Source organism: Manacus candei, unplaced genomic scaffold (genome assembly GCF_025592945.1).
Source record: "Manacus candei isolate 608988 ecotype Guabito, Panama unplaced genomic scaffold, ASM2559294v1 h1tg000017l, whole genome shotgun sequence".
Lineage (NCBI taxonomy): Eukaryota > Metazoa > Chordata > Aves > Passeriformes > Pipridae > Manacus > Manacus candei.
In genome coordinates this window covers 24,710,346-24,735,555 of record NW_026138065.1, presented here as the reverse complement: position 1 = coordinate 24,735,555, position 25,210 = coordinate 24,710,346, and the positions used below count along the sequence as shown (strand labels likewise).

General features: G+C 39.0%; 1 protein-coding gene across 7 annotated transcripts in view; it reads right to left on the bottom strand.

Moving 5' to 3' along the window:
- Positions 1–25,210, bottom strand: part of DISP1 (dispatched RND transporter family member 1) — a 91,991-nt gene that overhangs the window by 32,461 nt on the left and 34,320 nt on the right. For 3 of the 7 annotated variants that reach the window (XM_051783539.1, XM_051783540.1, XM_051783543.1), the window contains exon 2: positions 1,672–2,208. In XM_051783539.1, coding sequence (XP_051639499.1) covers positions 1,672–2,208 — 537 coding nt within the window. Of the gene's footprint in view, positions 1–1,671; positions 2,209–9,472; positions 9,500–9,527; positions 10,182–25,210 lie in introns of those variants that run through there. The other 4 variants (XM_051783544.1, XM_051783538.1, XM_051783542.1 and 1 more) reach the window with 4 other exon arrangements.

Genomic DNA, 25,210 nt, shown 5'->3' with positions numbered 1-25,210 from the left:
TAAAGGTCAGATAGCATCTTGTTTTGACTGCTAACAGTAAGACAAACCATTTACAACAAATCATCATCTATAATTTACATACATTCACGTAGAAATGTGCACTATGGCAAGGAAGTGCAAGAAGAAAAAACAAAACATCTCAGCTCAAGAGCCCAATCAGAGACATTCAAGTAATCTTTGTATTTGTGAAATGTTACAGAAGACGTTATTTTACTATATCCAGAAGAAATTTTTACTGTCCTTATTTATAGGCTAAGAACAAAACCCCAGATTATGGATTGCATTTTTTCCCTTCCTCAAGACTGTGGAACATAGATGAAGTTTAACAGTCCTGCTGCACAGGGAGTAAAACAGTGAAATCAGTGCATCCATTCTGACAGTTTGAAAAGTATGACTGACTGATTCTGTAATGGCTCAACCTTCTGCATACCTTTGCATACAAAATTATATGAGAGTTTTCATCTTTACTTGACATTTAAACAAGCATGGGGTGGAAAAAACATGTCTGATTGCAAGCAGTTCCGACAACTAAGATTTTTTCCATTTGTAAGTGGAATAACTGGCAGAAGAAAGCTGATTTGCACTTTGTATTATCATCCTTATTTTCATCTGCTTTCACCTTAAGGAAAAAAAGGTTTATTCACTTCGACTTTTTCCACATTACATATTTTCCCAGTTTGATATTTTCAGAAGTTTAAAATTAGTTCATATATTTCATCAAGATAGAATCGTTATAACTGACTGAGAAATACTTGTAGCTCAAAGTTTCAAACAAGGATGCAGATGTTGGAGAACAGGGAGAAGTTTAGCTTTTAGTAATCCAAGGAAAATTCACCCATTTTGGCCCAATTGCAACTCAGAAAAAAAAACCTTGCTTAAAAGCTTCGAAGTGTCTTTCCTCAACAGGGAATTTGGTTTTCACAAACTGCCCCTTGGATTGACTGATTTTGCCCAGGACCAGGAGGCTGTAGAAGATTTTCCTTGTGTTTGCTGCTCCTTGTAGCTGGGACTACTGTCACTGGAACCCCACAGTTATCAAGTATAAAGAGGCAAGTTTGTATGAAGTGTAGAATAGAAAGGGGTAAAACCTGGAACAATCCAAAATTTCTCAATCCAAGCACAACTTCAAAGTTTAGCAGGTAACATACATTAAAAAAAGGCATGGGGGCAACACACTTAACCTGCTGACCTGACAAAGAAAAAACACCCAGTACAATTATGACTAGAATTGTAGAATGTGTTTTTACATGCAACTTTTTAAGAAAATGTGTGTTTTGATTAGACTGTGCAAACATACCAGTTCTTTTGGTGTATTCTTAGCTATTCCTGTATTGGTTTGTTTCACACAATATAGGTGTACACTGTGTCTTGTAAAAGAGCTAATGAGCTTTCAAACAATCCCCAAGAAAAAGAAAAAACAGCCTTTTTCCCCCCCACAGAAAGAATTAATTCACTTCAGGAATATTCACGCAGCCCTGCAACACTAGTCTCCCAACTTGATTTCTTCGGGGAAAAAAAAGTTGATAATGCATCAAAGACTAACCTGTAAAAACCACCGGGGAAGAAATTTGGTTCATCTTCCTTTTAGATCCTCTACTTTTGTAAGAAAATTAAACAATTATGGGAAAGGTTACCCACACTGAGAACTAAAAAATGCTGCAATCTGCTTACCTTATCCTGGCTATGTGCTGCTGCACAGGGTGATGCTGAAAATGGTCAGGCCACTGATGGTGAAGGCAGAAGGACGGGGAGGGCTGAAGACAACAGGCAGGCTGATACACGGGGGTGTGTTTTTGGCAAAGAGATGCTGAATACTCAGTGTGTGGCTGCATGCAGCACGAAGTCATGGGAGATGGTGCTGAGCTGCCAACCACTGAATTACATTCTTGCTTGCTGTTATGGCTACTTAAAGAATGATGGTACGGACAAGGGTGGCAGCATTGCGACAACATCTGCTGAGTTCTTTGGTTGTCTAAAGGCAGAAAGGATGGTTTGATTGTACCATTAAGCTGCAGGCAGCCATTTGGACTTGGTTTTGTTCTTGGTGTTTCCTTGGATGGGAGTTGTTGGACCGTGGCGTCTCCGTCATTGGCTGCAACAATACCTGTGCCAGTGGCATTGGACAAGATGCTGCCATTGCTCAGAACCACAGAGTCACTGACGTTGCTCATGGCCATGCTCCGAGTCCTCGAGGGATCTGTGATGTTCCTGATGAAACAAAAAAAGTCACGTTTACAGAGCTGCAGGGTTTTCAGATGCTCAGAAATAACTTTAGAATAAAGTGAGTAAAGCTCTGCTCTCATCTTCGTCTTTCACAACACGGGGAAATAGAAAGGAGTCACACCCACATTGACAGAGATGTTTTGAAGGACCTAAATTTGTCCAACAAAATGTTAAGGGTGAGGTTATGTAAATTTCTCAGTGCTTAAACCAAACTGTAAGTCAAATGAATAGACAGTCTATGAATTTGACAGTGTCACAGCTGTGACACAGCTAACAAGTAATGGTTGAGATGCACAGGAACAAGATCATTTTGCACAAGACTAAGTTATAGCCACTATTTATAAAAAGAGATTTTGGTATGAACTGTGTAATCATCCACACCTTGCACTGCAATTTGCCTGTGTGCTTTGAAAACCTGCAGGAGACAGGACCACACAGCAGAGATTGTTTAATAATAATTTATGTGCTGGCTTCAATAACCTTCTTTCCTATCTCCAATTTCTATTGAAAATGAGGTATATTCATGTTTTCAAAGACATTCTTTTGAAAGACCTTATTTAAATAAATCAAGCCACTTCAGCAGACATACCAGAATTTCTGAATACTAGACTAGGCCTTTAGCAGGAGCGTTATGAATACCAAAAAGATAGGATACAACCACATGTTTTTCCCAAGTTTACAAAAAAATAATCCCAAGATTGAATTACTGCTGATGGAGAAGCTCTTGCTTCTGAGAGACATGTATTCTAAAGGCAGCAAAGAAATGTACTGTGCTGTAAATAAAGGATATTAAAAGATTTTCTTCTAAAGTTTCATCTTTTTCAAGCAAAATGTAAATAAATGAGAACTATTAACACTGGAAAAGTGACCGTGGCTAAAGATGAAAACTTGTGTGAGGTCCTCACAGCAGCCAATTTCTCCCGTCTTAACTATAATCTTATTTTAGTAAAATATTAAAATAACTTGGAGATCATTATTTTGCTAAATAACATGAAAAGTCAAACATCACACTCAGACAGGAGTTTGTTACCCAAGTTAGAGGGGCTGGGTGAGGAAGGAGGAGAAAGAGGAAGAGGAAGAAAGAACACTAATTAGGTACTACTTATAAGAATAAATCAACACTTCCTTAAAAACCAGAAACAGTTGATCACAACAGCTTTTTGGCTAACTTAATGTCACCTTTTTAATACCAAATTTAGTCAACAACATTCCAAGACCAAATTGCAAGGTTTGCATTACAGACACTGAATTTTGTGGAAAGACACAACATACAGATTAAGGCAGATAAACAAGGAAGTTTCTAACCCATTTTCTTCCCTCATACCTTTGCTGAGTGCTTAAAGCTCTAAGCCTGCCCAGCCAGCTGAGCCATTTAATTGCCTGAATGCTAATTCTGAGCAGAAAGTGCTTTGATGACAGGAATGCTACCCCTGGCAGCCCCCCGCACAGCATCTCCCCTAGACAGAGCTAAATCCTTCACTTGTGAGATGAAAATTAATCCTCTGCTATTTGTTCTAGATCATGTGCCGAGCCAGATGCCCTGGGAAATCACTTACATTTAGATAACCACTCAGAACAGGAGAATATGCTGCTTGACAAGCATATTTTTTCCAGCCTCCAATTCCATACATTCCTGATGGGTACCCCCTCCCCTGGCCCAGGCAAGTCGAGCCCATGGAGAACTTTCTGCTGAGCACAGAGAGTAAATTCAAGTGTCTGGCTGAACGTCATTTTGGTCTGAAGAGACATATTAGTTACATGAAATACTGCTGTGTTTGAACAGTCTGTTTTTTCCTTGCGCTGTAGGCAACTTCAGACCTCAGTGGACAGAGAGAGAGCTGGACATCAAGGCAGAGGAAGCTCCTCTCGAGGTGTCTGGCAGCATTTTAGGAATTTCTGGCTGCTTATTTTCACATTCACTCACGTAAGAGATAGGCTGCCCGGCAATGCTGTTACATTTCTGTTTCTAAATTAGTTTCACACATCCAAATCACCACTTGAAATGCTGTACACTGATCAAAGTTACTGTCTCCTGGAATTACTGAAAATAAAGCATGGAGATACTGCAAACATCTAGCCCTTCAAAAAGACAGACCCACCATCCCTCGGCTTTAGGCCCATAACACCTGCAGCAATTGAGATACCAACACGTAATTTTTAGTAGCTGTTTCAAATCACTTTATAAAGGAAACCACACATTTATGCACAAGGTAGACACGTTCCAAACAGAGATGCAAGCTGACTTGTGCCCACAGTAGCTGGGCAATCCCAACACAGACACACAGGCTTGGGCCCTTTGGTGTATCTGTGCCCCTTGTGAACACTTACATGGGAATTAATAACTTTTGTTCCAGACAGTCCAGTAGCTTCCATTTAATATGATCAAAGATAAAATGCTTTATTTTCAACGGATGTAATATCTACCCACATACCTTTTGTTTTAAACACTGTCTTCAGAAAGACTTTTTAGAACTAGTAAATTCAAAGAAAAGATCGCCATCAGTACCACAACACACAATTCTACCTTTGTTCTCCTTTTGAACAAGCTATTCATGAACCATTTCAAGCTATAAAAATTTTAACAGATCAAGCTGATTCTTCCTTTATTCCTAAGCCCTGAGAAACTACTGAGTTCTGTCCACTTCCACGGAGTTTCTGAGCAAAGCAACGGAAGCACCTTTTCAATACTAAAGTAAGACAGACTACTTTGCATGCTAAGGTAGCCATCTGATTAAGTATTTCACTCAGTCATAGCTAAGAAGAACTGGGACTCAATTATCTAGAATGTGAGCTGGGCTGTACATTTTCATTTGGTTCAGCAGCTTTTCTTTTTTTAAAGAAATGCAAGACAGTCATATAATTTGACAAGTCTAATGTCATCTGAGTTTGGTTTCATTCGTGTTTAAGGGTATTAAAAATTCTGTAGAGTGGTACTTCATTTGTGTCACGCTCTATAGAAGTGACTGCAAATCCACTGACAGCAAAACTTCACCTGCAGCTGTCACACTAAAATATATTCTTAGATTACATTTTTATCTCTCTGTTGTATTTTGTCTCCTCTGCCATAACAGCAGTGACTGGGAACTTCCTGAGAGATTTAACAATGACCCAAGGAAACAGTTAACCGAGAATCTTTCCTTTAGAGGATGAGCAAATAAGCCAGTTAAAATGCAACAACTAAAAGCACAGTCAGATTTTAATAAGAAGTGGGCATGGGAAATCAAAGAACATGTTCATAATGAAAAAAACCTAAAAATAAGAATCTTTGATAATGCAGTCTTTGGGAAGTTTGTATTCTTTCAATGTTTATTTTTGCTGCATTCCTCAGACTGTTTTAGGATCTGGTATTCTCCAATAAGGTGGGGTTTTCACTTATAAGAATTTATACCTGAAAGCTCTGGAGCAGTTGGGCAGGTATTCTGAACAATGAGGTTGTAGAAAACACAGCTTTTAATGCAGGCAGCCCTACTTAATAGAAGACTAAATACAATCAGAAAAAGTGTTAACCTACGTGTTTAATACATCCCACTTAGGTACCCACCTCTCTAGATGGACACAAGGTATTTTAAACATGATCATCTCTTTAGAAATTATGCCAGCTGGACTGCTAAGGGAAGAAAACTAGAATCATCTTTAATTACTCTGTGCTTGAGAAGAGTAAGTGCTCAGAAAGCACTTGAGCCACGCAGTTCAAAACAACAGCTCGGAAGAGCGTTGTATCTGGAAAGTACCATGGTCTGCGAAGGCAACGTTACTTCGTGACGGTTTTATGGAGTAATCCATCTATTATTTGTGGAGCTAACAATGAACGCAGCTTACCCAGCAGACATCTGCCAACTGCATTGCAAGCCCTTGAGGAAATAAAGTAATGCTGTGCCACACTGAAACTACGTAGGATTCGCTGCTGCCCAGCTAGCATGTTCTTTTTAGAGTTGGATTAAGTTCACCTGTTCCTTTGGCTGCAACTGAAAGAATTTTTCTTTGATTTAAGTTTCTTTAAAAAAAAAAAAAAAACAAAACGCCAGACTTAAAACAACATTGGTTCAACAAATCCCATCTGGACTCATAATGCCTGCAATTGGGAATGATAGAAGTGCAAATCCAAGAGGGAATGACGTAGTGGAAACCTAGTATACTAGTACAGATAATTTATAGATCTTTAGAAGATGACAAACAGCCAAGTGCTGAGGGTTGCTTTAACCATACAGGAAAAAAACCAAAAACCAAAATCTGTACCTTGCACAAAACCAAAAGTAACCTGTTATAAAACTTTAAATTTTTCATTTAAGGTAGGACAAAACTCAAATTTCATTTAAAAGTTATCTAAAGCCTTTCATCTGTAGTCAGCATTGCACTACTCAGCCAGCTGGACCAGTCCAAGCTTTATGGACTTTGCAGACCTGTCAGCTACAAAGCACCGTGGTTCTGAGATGAACATGATATGTGAAGTAACAAAAACATCTTTTTAAGTTAGAATTTCATCTAAACCAGCCGGATTCTAGAAGCAGTGCATTTTTGAAATAAGAAACATTTAACAATCCCAGCACTACCTGTCAGTCTGATCCTAGATGAAATATTATAGTGGCCTTGTAGTCCCTTAAGATGCTAAAGTTTTTAAATGTGGGAAATGGGTTACATGGTCTCACAATCTGTAAATTCAGTTAAATCCTCTCCAGACTTTGCTTCCTGTGCCAGCCAGTGCACAGCAACTCTCAAGGAGGGTTTTCTCCTCCTTCACATAACCAAAATTCTTTGTATCTTTGCTTTTTCTCAGTGGTCTCAGGAGTAACAGGTGGTGCCTGGTGTTTGATACTGGGCTTTATGGGAGATGTCTAGTTATCTATCATGGCAATGGTCTTTAGCAAGTCAAACAGCTTTTTAATGTTTTATGGTTGTTGATCTCCATTTTGGCTCTCAGCTAGACATTTTTCAAATTCTCCAGCTCTTACTCTAGTGCTATCATATGCGGTGCTTGGTTTCTCTCAATACCCCAATTCTTGCTTTTCCATTTCAGCTGTTAACCACCAGGTCTTCTCTGAAAAGCTTTCACTGTACAAAACACAGACGCTTCCCAGAACAAGCCAAGCCTGTCTTTTCCTTTCCCCCCCCCCAGGTATTTTAAGTATATGAAATATATGTATTTCAGCTTCTAGAAGAGTCCTGAATTCTTGTTAGCACACAAGTTAACCTGATACATTTATTAATGCAGCCATTTCACTTTGAGGATTGATACAATGTAGCTCCTATTTTTGAGAAATTCCATTATGGTCGGTTTATTTTCTGCACAGTCTATAAATACCCACTTTATCAACTAATGTTGTCCTATTAACAAGCAGATTTTCAGCAATCTAAGTACTTGTACCATAAGGTTAGAAGCCAATTACGAAGCAGAAGAGGTTTGTAGAAGGGGAATTTCCCCACCTCCAAGTGTTTTGAGAGCCAGCTAACCCTGCCATCTGCCTCCACAGCCTGTGAGGCTGAGAAGCTGTCCCTTCCCGAACCTGAGACACCATGAGCTCATTTCCTCTGTCGCAGGCTGGCTTGGGAACTGCAATTCCTGTGACAGGGAGTTTCCAGATGTCACCATGCCAGGACCACAGCTCATGTACAGCTGGGCATTGGCAAACCAGCATTGCCAAGCTGGCACATGAACTGACCCACCAGCGACAGCTGTGGGGTGAGAGAGCTGGGAGAGACTGCAAAGGGTGGGAAAACCAGTATTCTTCAGTCCTTCAGAAATAGATTTTGCTTTTCTTTTAAGCTAAAGTTACTTTTCCTGGCACAGGCAGCAAAACAACAGCAGACCATTTCTAAAAATCATTTGCAGGGCTTTGACTAAAGAAATCGACTGCAGTGCTTTACCTACAAAACCTTTCCAAAATCAAAATTTACAATAAATATAATTAAACTATAGGTAGATGCAACAACAAGAAGCCCTGAATTCTTTTCCAGAATTTTTGTATGATCCTAAAGTTTTACTAAAAAAAAAACCCAAACAAAAAAACCAAAAAGACCCCCGAAGCACATCTGTGTAGGGAAAACGAAAAAAAAATGTATTAAGAAAATCCAAAAAAGCTTCAAATACTCTGAGTTTTGGAATGAGATACAGCTACAAGCAGAAATTATTGGAACCATACTACTTCAAGAAAAAATGTGCATAGTTCTGGAAAACAGGTATATCTCAGCACAGTTTAGGAGCACAGAAAGCTGTTAAAATAACACTGCTTATAACTGCCACACTGTCATCGCACCAAATCTTATTTACACAATTTACTGACTTTCCATTACCATATTAAAGACATTTAAATTTTTGTAATTGCGAATATTCTGATCAAAAATAGCTCTAATCCTGCTTACACAGAGGGGGAGGGAAACCAAAATATGTCTCCTTCTGGATGTAAGAAGAGTTACTTGCATTGAACGTTCCACAGGTTCTTACTTCATCATGCTGTGGGATTAACATTTAAATTATTACAGCTGTAAAGGGACACAAAAGCAACAAACACTCTTTAGGATACAGCCCCAGCTCTACCTACCATCACCACGACTATATTAGCATTACAGAAAAGGTTAAGAAACCTCTCGACCATCTGCTTAGAATCAGATTTTTTGTTTTCTATCCAAACTTAAAAGCTATGTTTGAATATCTTTAAAGAATTGTTACTAATAATAGCACTTTTCTTCACATTTTAACAGAAATACTAACATAATTCCACAATTACTATATATTAAAGAAAGCAGAGACTCAGTGAGAATGTCAGGGCACATCAGGCAGGTACACATCAGCGGTCACACCTATTTGATAAATACAGGGCATTCTTTGCATTTAGCGACAGAAAACACAGCAAAGCAGTTTTACATTGGCAGTCCAGCAATAATTTTCTTCGAAAGCTAAACATAGGAGAACTTTTTTTTGTTTCCCGCTTCATTTCCCAAGCATGAGTTAATTGGTTTTAAGTCTCCCATTTGCTGAGCCGCGCTCCGAAGGTCAAACGATAAACCTCATATACCACTTTTATCACGGCGCATCTGTTCAAAGAGCCGGATCTGGAGTCGGGGGGGGCGCTTTACTTTTCTCACCGCGCTCTTCAGCGCTGGCACGGTCCTGTGCTAAGCTCTCCGGCACTTCTACCCGGCTGCAGTCTTTCACAAGCCCAGGAGTCTACTTGCCCTACTAAGTAGCACTGGCAGCGTAAATAAACCGAAGGCACGCACTAAGTTCAACCTGCGCCCACTAAGTTAAACCTACATCCTCACGCTCTCGGAGCGCACGGCCAGGTCCGAAGCGACCGGACGGGACGCACCTCTCGACACTCACCAGCCGCTCCCCGGAAAGGATGGGCAGGAAGGAGGTGGCAGCAGCCCCCTCTCGATCCAGGTATCCCCCGGCTACGCTCCCGCTCTTCCGCAGCCGGACCCGCTCCGCCGCTCGCCCCCACAGTGGCCGCGGGCGGGGAGCGCAGCTCGGGCAGAGCCGGTCGGGGCCGGGCCGGGATCCGGGCCGGGCCGCCCCTCCCCGCGGCAGGTCACGGCGCTGGCAGCGCCCGCCGGCTCCTCCCTGCGCCGCTCCTGCAGCCGCGGGAGCCCCGGGGCCGCTCCCGCCCTCGGTCCCAGCCCCCTCGGCTGGTGCGGGGATCCGAGCCCAGCGCTGCAGCTTCACCTGCCGGCCCCCACCGCGGCGGTGCGACCCGCGGGCTCCTCGCCAGGCCTCCGAGCACACGCCTACGTGGAAAGCACAAGTGGCATCACCTTGCCACCAATACATTTGGAAGGGGAAAGAGCTGAGGAAAGCGGGAGACCGAAAACAGCACCGAGGGTCATTTGGAGCGCTTTTCAAACTCATTGCAGCACTCACTACCTCCCGGCAATGCCTTGTCCCCCAGCCCCAAGATTTTCCTTCATCAGGCATTTCTTACAAAATGTTGCTCTGTGGCTACAAATCTCTAACAGATCTCCAACAATAAAAAAAACCACGACAGGATAAAGGTGTTTTTACCCCACCAGATTGCATGGTATTTGTACCTAATAAAGCATCTTCCACATCTGAGCACTTGAAGACCTGGTAGTTCAAAAGTAACCATCTCCACATACTTCTCAGATACATTTTTTATAAGACTTAATAAATACAAACTTAATTATTAAAGACGATGCAAAACCCTGAAAACTCCATGGTCACAATTCAAAAAGCTGACAGGCTTTTAGAAATGCTCTCCTTCCCCTCTGCTGAAAGGAGCTCCGATTTCAGGATCAAGTTAAAGTGGCTGGAGCAAAAGGAATTTCTCATCTGTAAGCATCTTTACTCTTTGTAAAGCAAATAAATCTAAGCAAAGGAAACACTGAGGCTCAGTTTCCCTTAGTGTGACCTTAGAATTATGCATCCCAATTCTGGTCCACGTTTTTACACATGGCAGCTCTTCCTGGTCATTGGATCTGGTCTTTAGCAGGTCGTGAGAAACTGTGCTGCTTCCCCACTTTTAAGGGGAAACTTTTTTTTTTTTTAAACCAGTCTTCCTTGACTTTCTCATTGAGCTTCAACTGGAAAATTTCACTGGCATCAGCTGCCTTGTCTCATCTCCCCCACACTCTCGATCCTATTTAAAACATCATTTTTCTAACATTAATGGATTCTTTAACAGAAAACTTGCTTTTATTCTAAGGTAGAGCCATTCAGTGCCAATGATCCAGGTCAGTTCCTATAAAAGAAACTCAAATATATTTATTGAGCAAACCAGCACCACCACAAAGCAGGTAACTCTTAACCATAATTCAAAATGAACATAGCACTACAATACAGTGAAGTGACAAGAGGCATATAATATTTCCTTATAGATATAAAAGCAGTGAGCAAAAGTACTATAAAATCTAAAGGATTAGTCTACTAAAACTCTTTGATTATATGCACTGCAGAAAATAATTTCTTATTACATAAATTTACTGCAGATACTTTGTTCCAAAGAACAACATTAAAATGAATGTATAATGTATGTTCATAGGTTATGCTTAATAAAATTATTCCCGTCCAAATGGGATTTAAATAGTGTATCATATATTTGAATTACAGACTCATGGTTGATTATTGCCTCTACAGTATCTGAAAACCAAGCTCAACACCAAGAGCTAAGAAACCTTTCCCCCATGCTACACTCTAGCCTTGCAGAGATGCAGTTGTGCAGTGTCCCACCAGCACATTCCTAGTATGGACACTTCCATCATACATCCTTTAACATCCCCTTCTGCATCATACTTAAATGCAATATCAGACAAATGCTGACTTCTTTATTTGCAAGTGATTAGGAAATAAATTGGGCTCTGCACCATATGGAGTGCAGGTACAGGAAAACTGGGGGAAGGTGGGAAAGGATGGAAGAATTTTGACTGATTCAAGGCAGACCAGGGATGTCAAATTTGATCATGGAAGCCTGTAGAAGAGAAATAACACTCTGCTCTATTCACTGGAAATGCATCTACACAGAGAATCTGCAGGATATCTGCATTACTAATTCAGCCCTGGTTTAAGTCAATATGATGCTCCATGAATCAGGAAGTTCCACCTACCTATGGATCTACCAAGACATTTTACAAGTGACACAATTTCTATCATAAAACAAACTTGTAAAGTTTCACTACCCAAAGTTTCACTACTCAGTAAAGAGAAAATTAGCAGAATAAAATTTTACTATTATGCCATCTTTAAAACTATTAGTTTTTAGATTTTGTGGATCACTTAAAAATTTGTGATTTTAACTTCAACCCCTTGAAGAAAGACATACTGCTCTGGGTAAACAAAAGTACTTTTCATGTTCTGATCAGAGAAAATTCTTTAAAGTTAGTTATCATAAGAGATGGTTTGTCCATTTTTCTATCATAGTGTTTGGGGTTTTTTTAATTGAGATTTTAAAATAATATTTTTCATGGTATGCTTAACAAAAAAAATCAAGTAGTAGTAAAAATACTAATAGAGTTCCCAGAACTCTATATGCAACCCTTAGGAAAACAGTAAATAGCGTTATGATGATAACCATGTTGGATATTCAAATGAACTGTAGCCTGTGTAATATGTAAGAAGATGAGTCCAAAAAAACCCCAAAGCTTGTATTTACAGAGCAGGGCCGACACACTGTGTTCTAATGCATCAAGTTTAACCACTCTCTTCCAACAAGACCCAAAGAGCTGCAATACTTGGCCATGACCCTTTCGTAGCCTCTCCTAAACTGAAGACACCAGGCAATGCCAGTGTCAGCCACTTCTTCTCCCACCTTTGGCTGCCCATGATCAAGAGCTGCCACCCTTGCACCGCTGTAGGTGCAGCTGTGCCCTGTACTTTCTCTTAGTTGGATGCCTTCATCTGCCCTTCTGAGTTTAATATGACATTAACCATGGCTTCTTCTCATCACAGTGTCACTCTCTTAAAGATTAAAAGAGAGATTCAGAAGAAGTTGAAAGACTTTGACAGTGTTGGATGTTAATAAGAGCTGGAGGAAGTCTGGGGTTTTCTGGGGACAAATTCATGTGAAGGACTAAGCAAATGCTCAGGGAAGAAGCCCAGAGGCTTCTGAAATCCTTGAAGGCCAGACAGAGGGGACCAGAGGTGCTGTAGGAATTCTGTTGAATTGCTAATGAACTGGGGAGAGTAAGGGAGTATGGAATAAAAGAGCCAATTAGAGGTTAAAATGACAAAATGAGTTCTGCACGTGGCACATATACTCTGTATGTATTTTATTATAGCTACACTGAATTTTTATTACAATTCCTATCCACCTACAGAATTTCCTGGCTGGTGTTTTTTTTCTTGGACGCAATATTCTCTGTTGCCTCTTACATGCTACAGCCCAGTACTTGCAGCAGGCAATTTACCAAATGCCATTTAAAATAAACAATGTAGCAGGAGAAATATGGTAGGGACCAACCATTCATTTACTACTTTTTATACAAAAGTATATTTTTGTGCAGCACTTGAAGTATTACTAAGATAACAGCATCTATTTTAATTATTTAGAGGCACAGAGGGCACATGCTGTGATCTTCCAGATTCTAGCAGCACATGGGATGTGCCAGCACAGTACTGAGAAAGTGATTTGGGTTGAGTCAGCTTAATCCATCAGAGATTATTAGGTCTATCATCAGAGATTATTAGACTGCCACAGATTGTCACACCTGACAATTTTGCAGAGGTATCCAAAAGTGCCTACATGGGGCTCCCACGTGCTCTTCCATCCAGAAATGTGAGGTGAAGACACGAACTGGCTTATCTGAGACTGCAGCCACACAGATTGGAGTTGTCTTCTCCCAGACATAAACTGAGCCTGAAAAGAGAACTGCTGTGTTTGTAAGGAAATGGAGTTGGAAACTTTCAAAATTGGCATCGAGGAGCCTCTGAGCATTGGAGTTAATTCACAATCTAAGTTACCCATCCAGAGATGAAAGAGAATATTGTAAAATATAAAACCAAAAGCACCCACCAATGAAAAACTGGTACTTAGATCTGTGGGTTTATTTATTTGAGATACGGGATGAAGAAAAGGAAGTGAATTAAATACAAGATATTAGCTATAAAAACTAGCATCCTCTTACACTGGCATTCTTCTACACACTCTTTTTTCTTCCCCTTGAAGTGGAGAAGACAGACCTTCTTATAAACATGGGTTGTAATATGAGCAAAACTGATTCAGCATCATCATATGCCTAAGGCAGAAGCCTTAAGTATTGAATCCTCCATTTTCAGACTCCACAAGGATGAAATACTGTCTGATCAATAGATGACGTGAAGTGAATTGACTGTCCTTCTCCAGCTTTCGCTCATCCAGACTTCATCACAAAATCTTTCATAATTGATAACCTCGAGAAAGGCTGAGAATTAAGTGACTTTACAGGCTGAAAAATCTTTAAGCCTTGCAAAGCAGTTTTTTTCCAGCACTAGCGACAGTGGAAATGTTAAGACATGCTCACTGATCATGCTCTATTCAGGTGGGGTTTTTCATTGTTGTTTTTGTTGTTTAGTTTCTTTGGCATTTTGGGGGGTTTTGGGGGTAGTTTTTTTCTTTGCTTGTTTTTTTTTCCTTTTCTTTCTTTTTTTTTTTTTTTGGTGGTGGTATTTTGGGGTTTTTTTGTTGGTTCTTTTTTTGGTTTTCTGCTTTGTTTTTTTTAAGATAAGTAAATGACTTCTGGCTTGGATTTGGAAAATTTAAACTCTACACATGACATTAAATAAAACAGATACCAACATATTCTTTTTCATATTCTGGAAACTGGACATTTAAAGTCATATCATCTTAGATAACACTAAAAGTTGAAGCACAGAAATAAATTTCTGGGGGTAAAAGAGGGTCTTCCATTGTTCATGAGGTGCCTAGAACAATGTGCTCTCAGTCCCTAGTGTAATTAAAGAGTCAGTTCAGTATGAATCTGCAAACAAATACAGCCTGATTCTAAACTATTTCCTTTATTGATTTCTTTAAAAAGCTCTCGAAGTATGATAATGACATTTAACAGCCTTCCCCCCACCTCCCCAACTGCAACAAGGCACTAGCAGCATTTCTCTAACTTTTTTCACTGAGATCCTGAGATTTTAATCATATAACATTTTTATAACATATAAGACTGTCTTGTTTTATCTACTTACAGAGCATAAATACCTAAATTTAATGATTTTTTCAGTGGAGATCTAATAGACATAAACCTTTTATCTTCCATGTTTCCAAACCACATGTACTCTGAATTGAAACGCGTATCTGAGGCTCCACAGTAACTCAAGTCCCGCATCACACAAAAGTCTTAAAAAGCTATTAAGTTTTAAAATTCCCCATATTGGATGAAATTATTTACATTACTAAAATAAAAACCGAAGTTGTGTATTAATCATGAAAAACAGAAGAAAATATCAGATTTAATAATCTGCAAAAATGCTTTAATAAGGAAAGTTTATAAGACAGTTTTATTAGCATCTCAAATAGTCTTCAAATACTAATATCAAGAAAACTTGTTAAAAATACAAATAAATTTGGAAGCAGAACTGAATATCTATACTTGATTTATCTACAGCTTACAATGTTTTGAAGGAATTTTTAATAGCTTGTCTTCAGCTATAAAAGTTTCATTCTCTAAGCAGAGTGCTCCAATAATAAGTTACATTAAAATGCAGCTGCATAAACATGTTTACACACAGTTACATTTTCTCATTCACATTCCTTTCTCACAGGTGTACCTTTTCCACTATGAAGTAACTAAATGTGAGTGTATCTTATGTAAGTGCAAACATGTATAATGTCACTTGTAAAATAGTCCAGACTGACCAGAGGGAAAAACTAACAGAATGCTTTATCTGAACATAAAATAAACAAGTGACATAAAAAGCAGTAATTCTACCACTTCTACAACACCAGTACTTAAATTACAACCACCAGCCTGATGTTAGTAAAAGCAACTACTGCAGTATAAATTTTTTCCACTACAGGAGAAATGTGCCTTACTAATATTGTTACAGTTACCACCACATTAAGGTTAACTTGTCTATAATCAAAGAAATAACAAAGAGCTGCCTTTCTCTCATCATCTGGAGAAATTCATATAGCAACAGTCCAGAAACCACAAATACCACTATTTCTATTTGAGTTAGGAAAGCAAAGGAAGGAGAAGTCGCTTTTGTCAAATTCATATTCTTAGCTCAGGAAACAGTCTTGCAATGCAAGGGATTCTTTTAGAACACTAAGGTATCAATTATTTTTAAGACAGAGGCTTGTTTTGAACTTAATTTAGGGGAACTAAAAGTGTAACACCAATATTTATTACAACTGCATAAGTATTGCCATATAACGTTTATGCAATATAAACAGCTATGTGTGAAATAAACTTTTATGTTGCAGGTATCAGAAAATTATTCATTTTGTTGTTCATTTCATTCACTTACACAGCTAAGTAGAAGGTTCTTGCTATTCATTTAAGAGCAAACTAGGTGACAACTGTAGTTCTGAAACACTCCTACCTATTGCAAGTTCAACATTCAACCCACCATGCTGTTCCCTTGGCTTAGTAAAACAGAAGTGGAAACCCCTACCAACTTCTTACTTACTTTCTCTTCTAAAAGATTTTCAAAATTAACTGCCTAAACCTTCAAACAATGCATGAAAGAGCTCCCTCTCTTTTTGTGCATAACCAACATTGTACCTTCACCTTTCCTCATTAGGAAAGTGAAATAAGCATCAAAGCTAATCTCTTTCTTCAGGAAAAAAAAAGATCTAAGTGTTTGGAGTAAACAAGCATTGCTAGAGCCCACAGAGGACCTCTTATTTGATGTGAGCTTTTCTGACACACTAACGAAGGCCTGACAGACAAGGCAAGAGAAAATGCTATTTGAGCACAGACTCAATGTTTGCTCACTAGGCTGCTTGCCTGCCACAGGCTTACTCAAACACAGCCCCTGAAATGGGAAGTCAGTCTTCTCTGGCTGTCTCTTAGCAAACAGATGTGAGCCTGGGAATTCCTCATACATTCAGATAAATCAAGAACCAGACCTTTCAGAGCACCAACCTCCACAGCTTTAGAAGGAGATGTCAGATTTCTCTGGGACCCTCTGAGTTCACTGTTTAGACTAAAATACTGGCTATCATATGCAAGTCACATAATTTCCAAAGCTGTTCACTGAGTTTGATCCATGGCTGTTTCACCTGCTACTCTAAGGCAAAAACTTTGAGACAAGTCTAAACTATGAAACACCCACGTAACATTCCCCTACTTTGTTTTTATGCTATCTCTCTTTCTTTTGTACTATGCCTGGGGGTAGGGAGGCATGTCTTCTCAAAAAACTACTATGGCATTTTCTGCAGTGCACAGGTTCCTTGGAGCCACACAGTTCTTGAGTGTACGGTACAAAACCTGTGTTGTCAGTACAAAATTGCAATTGTATACCTTCCTGATCAATTCTCAAATAAATCCTCTGGAAAAGCACAGGGTACACAAAAATTGCATTACTGTAGCATTACAAACCCAGATATATTACTTCTCTGCACGAAGTCCATTTAACAAACCAGATTTTTATGTTGAAGATGTCCAGTATTGACCAAATGTCTAAGATGATGTTCCTGAATGCTTTTCAAACCTGATAGTACCTCTTGAGATTTACAGTCAATAAATACAGTTGGATACCTACTTAAAGATGGAATTCAAGAACAGACTTCAATTAGATTACTTTTATTACAGTCTGATGTATGCAGAAATTCAGTTGGACAATACTGGTTTTTTCCAATTACTACAGGCTAAACACGCTCAGTTTCCACCAGAGTCACTGCAATAGGATTCGCTTCTCTACTGGTTACATGAACTCTAGTATCAGATTGTAAGAATTAAGGAATCTAAAGAGGATCAGGTGCTGAAATGTATTTAGGAGTACAGTTTCTTTCTGTACCCAGGCTCTGAGGATCAGGACTCTGAAGCAGCAGGACTGACACCAGTCTGCAGAAGAAACCGGGGTATGGGAATTGCGAGAACACTAGTCACTTCTGGTCATTACAGACTAAAACTGGAGATTTTTTTTTTATATCCTGGTAAAGAAGAGTGACTGGGTACATGCTTGCAGTACCACAGCTGTACAAAGTCAACACCAGCAAACCACCTCCATACCAGACATGGAGACAAGGGAACAGCAGCTGTCCAAGCCTTCTGGCAGCCCTGGGGCAGCAGCAGCTGCATGGCCAGTCCATGGTTGGGAGAAAAGCTTGGCCCCCTTGCAGCTACCCTGCTTTCAGCTCACTTAATTGGGCCAGTACCTGTTCCAGGGCACAGGCACTGCTGATTTTAATAAAGCTAAGAAATCAGTTTACTACCAAGCCATTGAGCCTTTATAACGAGTGTTCAGATATTAAAACCTGAATATTCTTTTTATAATTTTAAATCTTATTTTACAGAACAGCCTTGTTTAGTCTATTGTGCTTAACAGTCACCAGCCAGATACCATTTTAGTATGAGCAATGCATGCATAAGATACTGACCTTCCCAGCAAGAACTCCCAGCCCAATCAGCTATTGAAAAAAGAGTAGCCACAAAAAGATTGCTCCATTTGTCAGATGATATTAATCTTTACATATGCCCTTTCAAAAACAGCATATGCATAAATCTATCAGCAAAAAAAGGCTTTCCCAAAGAGTTTGCTTTAGGGGCAAAATAAAAAAATAATCTAACCTTGAGGGAAGCATCCCAATCAGTTTTGGATGACTTGTTCTTCATGCTTGCATAACATATCCACTATTTTTTTTTTTCCTCGTGGTGAACAAAAAAGCATCGCATGGATCTGGTCATATTACTCAAAGGCAAAGGCACACAAAGTTATTGCTAGGCATTAGAACAGACTGTAATATCCACCAGTGTTCTTTCTGCCTTTCCAGTACAACTGAGTGTGAGATGCCAGGCAGGACCAACAGTATTTGTGCATGGCAAGCAGGAACAGGTGACCCTGAGTTCCTTGATTACTGGCATATTATAAACCAGGGGTAAGAGCAAGCTGCACATTTCAAGGGGAAGGGGGTTGGGAAAAAGGAAGAAAAAGGAACCTGGAATGCTTGGCCTGAGGTCAGAGGACAAGGAATTTCAAAGTTAAGTGGTAATTTTAAGAGGCAAGTGCCTATCACACGAACATGTGCTCATCACGCTCATCCACACAATTCCTCTTCAGGGATTAGTTTTAATTCCAATAAATTTCCTAAATTCCACTCACCACATACTTGCACAAGTTTGTTTGTTGGTGTAAGGACAGTGACCATAACAGGCAAGGATAACCAGCTGGAGTGGGGAGATGCACTTCTTTCAGTGGCACTGATGATTTAGGTCTGCTTAGGAGAACATACGCCTATAATGTGTATACAACAGTACATTCTGTAAAAGCAATAGGCTTCATAGTTGATACTAAGGACTAAAGAGAAACTTTCAAAAATTGCTAAAGGAAAAGCATGCAGTACACAGAATGTAACTAAAAGGTAGAGCTGTAAATTGCAGTGATAAGCACAGCACAATTTCTGGCTGTAGGTTTTCTGTAAAACAAGTTATTTCTGAACTAGTTTTGAATTCTCACAAAATAACAAAGCAGAAACAAAGGGCTGTGTTTGAAACACTTACAAACTGAAATTCCAGTCCCCTACATACAGGAATTTCTTTCATTAGGACAAGATGGAAAAGAACTCAGTAATTAGCATTCTAATTCAATACTAAAACATAGCGGGGTACAACTGGTAAAGCCACTGAAGGCATTTTCCCAGGTTTCTTCTTGAATGACTGCACTTTTTCTTTGGGAGAAAACAAGTCAACAGTTCAACGACATCATTATCTTCTGTGACTTTCTTCACAAGTGCTGCATTTCTGAGCTACTTGCATGGCTACTGTAAACACTGAGCAGGAGCATCCATACCCTTCAGATTATCAGCCAGAGGATGACTGAGAACAGTCAGCCTTCACGTGCACAGAACACATCTAAAACATACCAGCCACGATGAGCCACTTTGCAGGGCTGCAGGTAAACACACGAGTGACAGCAAATAAAGTTGTATTCCATTAAAATGGCATGGGTGAAACACATGTGTCTGCTTTCAGAGGGAGGTAAATTCAAGGAAAATTGTGCTGTGCATTACTGGATTCTGCATAGTACTTCACAAAAGCCTCACGACTTCAAAAAAAAAAAAAAAAAGAAGAACAGCCAGGTCCTGTTAAATTTACTGTGCTCACGCCCGCCTCCTTACATTTAAAGGTGGAAAGAAATACTTCCCTCAGGGAAGCGGGGCCCAGTTCATAATTTCTGGATTAAACCCATTACTATTAGCTGCAGAATGAAATTATTAGTGACAGGTTCACTGAATTACCTCTTTACAGAGGTCACAGGAGCTTCCTAGAAACCTAAAACTGCCACTGTAAATTTAGCTAATAGCAATTGAGTTTTTTAAACCATCTAAATTAGAGGTAAACACAATAAATAAAGAACCTGTCTTAATACCCTAATTTAATCATGCATAATACATTTTCATTGTTTTCACTTTGAAGTTATAAACTGAGGAATATACGAGTTCTGGCATGCACCGCTATTACATCAACATTTTATACCCACAGATGTGGATGTACAATTTCTATTGATTTTAAATATGCTCATTTCTCTTAAAACTATAACACAAATCAAGAATAATTTTTTTGGCAAGTATACAAACTGTAGCTTGATCAGCACATTTAAAGTAAGATTAGACAGAGGTTTACAATAAGATCAAACAAAAGCTTTCACCGTGCAAAATTCTGTTATGAAATGAATCAGTTTTGCAATATCTGAAAAAAAAAAAAAGAAAACAAAAAACCCCCATATGTACAAAAATCTTACTTTCATTCTGTGTTTATTACTGCCACTTTAAAGTTTCACTCAAGGACCTTAGACGGAAATTGTTCAATCTACCACTTTATTGGCTATGCTTAGTTCTGCTTAAGCTTCCAAGACAGTTAATAAACTCTGTGTACTGTTTCCTGTAAAATACACACACAGGCCTTGAAGTACAGCCTGTGTTTCCCCCTCCCAGGGAAGTGACCTCATCACTGGATTATAAAGTCCTGTTTCTCCTACTTGCACTCTCCCTTGCTCTGGTCCTGTAAATTTTGCATTCCTAGTCGTATGAAGGATGCCCTTGATCCCAATCTAATAAACAGCTGAGTAGTTAAGAGTCCACTACTCAGTGAGAAAGCTCAGCTTGAAATCCTTCAGATGGATTTTGGCGTTAAATCCAAGTCTTCCTTTTTGCAGAGCTCTGATACAACTGCCTGGCAACTACATCCAAACTTTGCAAGGCATTTGGAGACACTTGTGTCCTACTGTCCCAGCAGAACTTGGACACTGGGGCACTGGTAGAAGCAGCACTGGGCACAGCCTCTGCTCCCCTCTTGCTGTTGGGACCTCAAGGGACTGGAGCATTACATTTGCTTAGACCAAGCTCTCAGCTCCTCCCATGCACAAGGAGAACCTTCTTCCCTGCTGTCCCTCCTAAGTGCTGATCTGCTTTGTCAGAGGTTACTTCAAGAACTCCTAGCAGTAATGAGATTCCATTCTAGCCAAAACCATTTTGAAATCCCTATTTCTACACAGGATAAAATAAACAACTTGAATTCTGATGGTTCATAAGGAAAAATGGTGCTATAGGTGAATTACTGGGGAAGAAATGGAACACCCCATGAACGGTCACGGTAAATCTTACGCTAAAATGAGGGTCATCTGTCACAACTTAGGCATGTTCACTAGTATTGAAGAGGAACCTAATAAAGTTCTCAGTCTCACAAGCCTTAAATAGATTTAAAACATGCTCTGTTATGATTTATTTTACCAGTTGAATGTTATTGTGCAAAGATCATAGAATCCCACTGACCCTGGGCACAAGTTCCCTGGAACTATGAGCAAAATTCCACAGTTGCCAAAGACCCTGAATCTGAAGTAGATTGACACTAATTTGCAATTAAGACACTATACTACCATAAAGTGCAGGTTTCATGGTCTTAATTCAGTTTACTATAAATTCAGTTCCTTTTGTAATTTCTTTTTTCTGTTAAATCTTTTAAGGGGTTTTGTTTTACTAACTAATGTATCTCATGCAACAACCAGACATACCCATAACAGACAATGATGCAAAAGGCTGAAAAAGTGATTGATTAATCAGCTGTGAGATTCAGTATCACCTTTTGCCCAGGGCACATCTGATTTTGAACAAGGCAGGCAAACATCATTTGTGCTGTACTAGTTTATGTAACTTTGTGGTAGAGAGAAAGACCTCATTGCTCAATTACCTCTTGGCACTGGGTGTCAAGGCTGAAAAAATGACCACACTCTTTAGGTTGTCTAGGTTGAACAAATGACCTTACTGAAATAACAATTTCTTTGAATTGTTCCACTTCACAGAATTTTGCAAGCACCCTCAGTAAGATTAAGACACGAAAGGACAGGCACTTAAATACTGAAATGTTTGTCATCCTGCAAATGAAACTTTGAATAACAAATATCCATATAAGTAAGTAACCAAAATGCTGAGAAATTTATACGGAAACTCAGACACTGAAGTCTTGAAGGGATCTGAACAACTCTGTCTCCAAATACTATGACACTGTATTTCAGGGATCTAGCTCCTCTTGCAGAGCAACTTCTGCCAGCCTTCAAGACACGAGGTGATCTGAAATTCAACAAACTCTATCAGGGGCTGTGCTGAATTATCTACCATCTGGAAACCGTAAAAACCAAAATTATATGAAGGGGAACGAAAAATAACATGATGGTGATGGTAAAGTTTGATGACTTTCCAACAGGACTAACTGGAAACCTGCTTTTTCTGAAGACCTACAGAACTTAGAGCAAGTTGAGTGAGAGTTAAGAGCCCTAAGATATCAGATATGGTTACCCAGCAGGGTCTCCTACCTGTGGAGATCAAACTCTATTTTCTTCTACAATGAAATGCAAAATTTTTTTGATTTATTTTTTTAACTGGATTAAAAGGAAAAAAAAATCACATTTCAAAACACTAAAGTTCTTTGCAAAAGTACAGTTTCCTTTTTTCAGCCAACTCTACATGGTCTCATTCTGAAAAACATAGCACTGTTCAAAATAAAGTTAAAGGATTATTTGGAGTTGTCTTGTATAAACACAAGCCAAGTATCAGCTTAAGTTACTAAAATGATCTTTATAAAGGCTCATAAGTCACACAGCAAATTTTGGCAGAAACAGACTTCAATCTTTAGACACGTTTAGGAATTTGAATATAGTGCCAAAAATCTCCCAAAGATAAGTGAAATGCACCAAGAAAACTGGTTTTAATATCCGAAGAGTTATTCAAGCTGAACTGAATTTATCAAGATAAGGAATACATTTTTCTTGCTATTCCGAGGACAGATGAACCTTTCTGCTCAATATTGAACAGCTGTTGAAAACAACGGATGCTGAAAATTATCTCAGAGATTCTACAAAAAAAATCTTTCATAGAGCAAAATACTTTGCAACCCAAACACCAGAGTTCCTGTAATGAAACCAATTTCTATGCCATGGTCTTAATTTCAGTCTACTTCATATATTCACTCAACCTACAGCCCCTAAGCTTTACACTCAAGAAGTTCTCATGGCAGCTGCAGTCTTCCACAAAAAGTTCTGTTCACTTAACAGTGCTGGTATTTGCTCAGTGAAATATTAGTTCCAGCAACCCGTCAGAAAGGAACTGAACAACAACATACTCTGGTCCAACAGAAAAAGCAAAAAATCCTACACAAGAACTAAAAAGGCCACCTTTTCAAAACTGGGTAGTTTATTCTACATAAAACAGTTCTGCTTTTCCCTTAAACTAAAAATGAAAACTGTAAACTTTCACCAATTTACCAAAAAGCTTTTCTTTTTTTCACCCACGGTTTAAGCCAAATGTGTCTCAGCACTGGATCCCAAACTTTAATTTTCTTCTACTTCTGCTATTGTTATGCCAGCACTTCTAAATATTTACACTTCCCAGATTCCTAAAATGGAAGAAGTCGGGGCTCTTTTGTAGTGCAGATGATTTGCACAGACCCCAAGCAGTGGAGAAATTCTCACGCTTTCATGGGAGGGAACTGGATTTAGGGGACACTTTGCTCCTGACAGGGTAAAGTAATCTTTAATAAATTTAAACTGAAGGGTCTTTCTAACACAGAGGGATTATGTATACCTTCCTCATGCACAATGATAAACACTAAAGGTATTAATAAACATTCCTTAGGGAACTGCAGATTTACATTTTTCATAAAGCACAGATGCGATTAAACTGCACCCAAAGCTGGAAACATTTAGCACTAGGCTGTAGAAAAGTTATTTTACTGTATACGCCACTTCAATTATCTTCTGAAAAATCAAACTGTCATTATAGATAAGGATTCAAGAAAAGCTTAATAAAAAATTCTAAGGCAACACAAACAAAATGCAAGCATAAACAGCATGAAAAAGAAAACTAAGTGCCATTTTTATGCCTATTGAATCTTTTGGAGTCTCTGCAGGGACATCTTAGTCATTGCTATTGAACGAGGAAGTCAGTTTGGTCTTTGCTGGCATCATGCATTCAGCATAATGATTTAAAAGAGAAATACTCCATAACCTATTTATTCATTAAATCAAACCCGCAATCTACTAAGATACAGTAAATGTAAAGGAGATGTAAACATACAAGATACTATTGAGTAATCTGAGACAAAAACAGTTTTCCTTTTCTTATTTTTGTAAGCACACACTGAGTTAAATTCTGCTACTTAACAGAAATCGCTAAGGACATACAGGAGGCTACTTAAAACTTACTAAAGCCACTGATTGTGCAATCTTAGCTGAAGCAGTGAATAAAACTATCAAATATATTATAGTATTATTTTGAAGTTGTCAAATTATGCACTCTAACTAGAAGAAAATCCTTCCAGAAAAGTCTTTTTGAGCACTGAGCCTCTTTTGTTATCAAAGCAAACATTTCTTTGTGTGTCTATTCCATCTGATAAAGTTGGATTTTCCCCCCTCATGGATGCTGAAAACTTGGTGGATAAGAATCTAAATGAGATCATCAGTCCTATATATTAAAGAATTCCTTAAGAATCTGTACAAGTATGTAGTAATCCACAGAAGAATATAAAGAAACTTAAAACTGCTTTTCTGCACAGTGGGGAGCTACAGTTTCTCAATATCCAACTCAGAACACTACATGTGCAAATCAGGAAAGAGGGAAGAAAACAGAGTCAAACTCTGCTTTTCAGTCTAAGGCAGCAAAACAATTATGGACAAGACATAACTTTTATAAAACAAGGACAAAAATACTTCAAAGCTATGGTTGTTAGTACCAAACCCATTTCACACAGTTCTTCTGCCAGTCTATCAATGACCATCTCTCCTTATACTCCAGGCACAGCACCATTTCTCTTATTTATTACTTTTCTTCCCTCCTTCCTTCTCATCTCCTCCTTCTATCTCCTCTTTTCCTGAATTTTCCTAATAACAAAATCATCT